We start from the raw sequence: 1469 nt of genomic DNA, 5'->3' as shown, positions 1-1469 counted from the left end.
GTGTGTGGGTGAGTGTGAACCTGCTGGGTCGCAGAGGGTTCCGCTCTGTCTCGGGTTAGGTCAAGGGAGGCTGGGCCAGGGTAGGAGGGGCCCTGGTCCCAAGTCCCTCGGGGTTGCTGCTTTGTTGGAAACAGGGTCACGCACAGGAGGCAGGACGTGAGGATGGAGCTACAAGCCACGCAAGGCTACGAAACCCCGTGGCTCCAGCCACTGAAAAAGACAAGGAAGTGCCTGCTCCTTTCTTTCCCTAGAGCCAGCAGAAGATAAATAGATAGACGGATGATAGATAAGATAAATGATAGACAGATAAGATAGATGATAGGTAGATAGATAGATAGATAGAGAGAGATAGATAGGATAGATGATAGATAGATAAGATAGATGGTAGGTAGATAGATAGATAGAGAAATAGAGATAGATAGATAGATAGATAGAAGGCACGCCTTAGTGCATATTCTGCCGATGCAATGGATTTGGACTTCAGAACGGACACACTAAACCCCTGCTCTTTAAAGTCACTGCTTCGTGGCATTTTGTCACAGCGGCCTCAGACTAAGAGGGCACATTCTGCCCCCAGCGCCGCCACTCACCTGCCCCACACAGCAGTGCTGCCGCACAGCAGGTGCCGGAAGAGAGCCAACTGACTAAGTGAACCCACGGATTCCCACTTCATCCACAGTGACTGGAGCCCCGGGGTGTGGTGGGCTAAGGGCTGTAAGGCTGGCAGGGCAAAGGCACCCGCCACGTGGAGGGAGACAGAGGGGACAGAGTCTGATTGACAATCTTGGAAGTGCCCTGGTGCGGTTCTACGCTGTCTGTCGTGAGTCGGAGTGAGCCGGCTGCCCGTTGTGAGACAAGCCACAGTGGTGCTGGAGCAGAGGGTGGTGGGTGGGTGGGTGGGTGGGGGGTTGTCAAGAAGGCAGACGGTGGGGTGCGAGGGCGCTGAGCCCCGAGGGAGAATGTGCCCTGAATGAATGGCATGTGCGGATGCTCCCCCTGGTGGCAGTGTCAAGAAGAGGGAGCAAGAGCAGACAGCAGGGGAAGGTGGCTTCCCTTCTCGGGCTCCCCCCTCGCGCCCCCAGCCACGTGTGACTTACGAGGGCCGGGCCCACGGCGATCCCTCACGAAGACCACAGTAACCGGCAGGGTAAGGGCTTGGCTGGTCATAGGACTCGCAAAGGTCAGGACAGCGGACAGGGGCCCTTGGCTGCCGGCTGCCGGGTCGGCGACGCTGACCGTGTATGTCATGAAGCTGGGCAGTCCAAGCGACTTCTCCTTCACGAAGGCCAGCACGGCCGGGGAGCTGGACTTCACCTGGGGACGGGCAGTGCCCGGGGGAGCGGGAGGGCGGGCGGGTGCTAGTGAGGCCACACACCCCTGGGGAAGGGGGCTGCCTTCCCCCCAGGGCCCAATGGGCCAGGACCAGAGCCCTGCTTCCCAGGAGCACGGTCCCACTCTGTGGGCAATTC

General features: G+C 58.9%; 1 protein-coding gene across 1 annotated transcript in view; it reads right to left on the bottom strand.

Moving 5' to 3' along the window:
* Positions 1-1469, bottom strand: part of NUP210 (nucleoporin 210) — a 104220-nt gene that overhangs the window by 2631 nt on the left and 100120 nt on the right. Inside the window, exon 33 of the mRNA XM_045290135.1 lies at positions 1098-1430. Coding sequence (XP_045146070.1) covers positions 1098-1430 — 333 coding nt within the window. The remainder of the gene's footprint in view (positions 1-1097; positions 1431-1469) is intronic.

This window comes from Echinops telfairi, unplaced genomic scaffold, assembly GCF_000313985.2.
Source record: "Echinops telfairi isolate 266 unplaced genomic scaffold, ASM31398v2 ScPeMD7_31;HRSCAF=116, whole genome shotgun sequence".
Classification (NCBI taxonomy): domain Eukaryota; kingdom Metazoa; phylum Chordata; class Mammalia; order Afrosoricida; family Tenrecidae; genus Echinops; species Echinops telfairi.
Note: the sequence above shows the minus strand (reverse complement) of the source record. Positions and strands in the feature narration are given on the sequence as shown.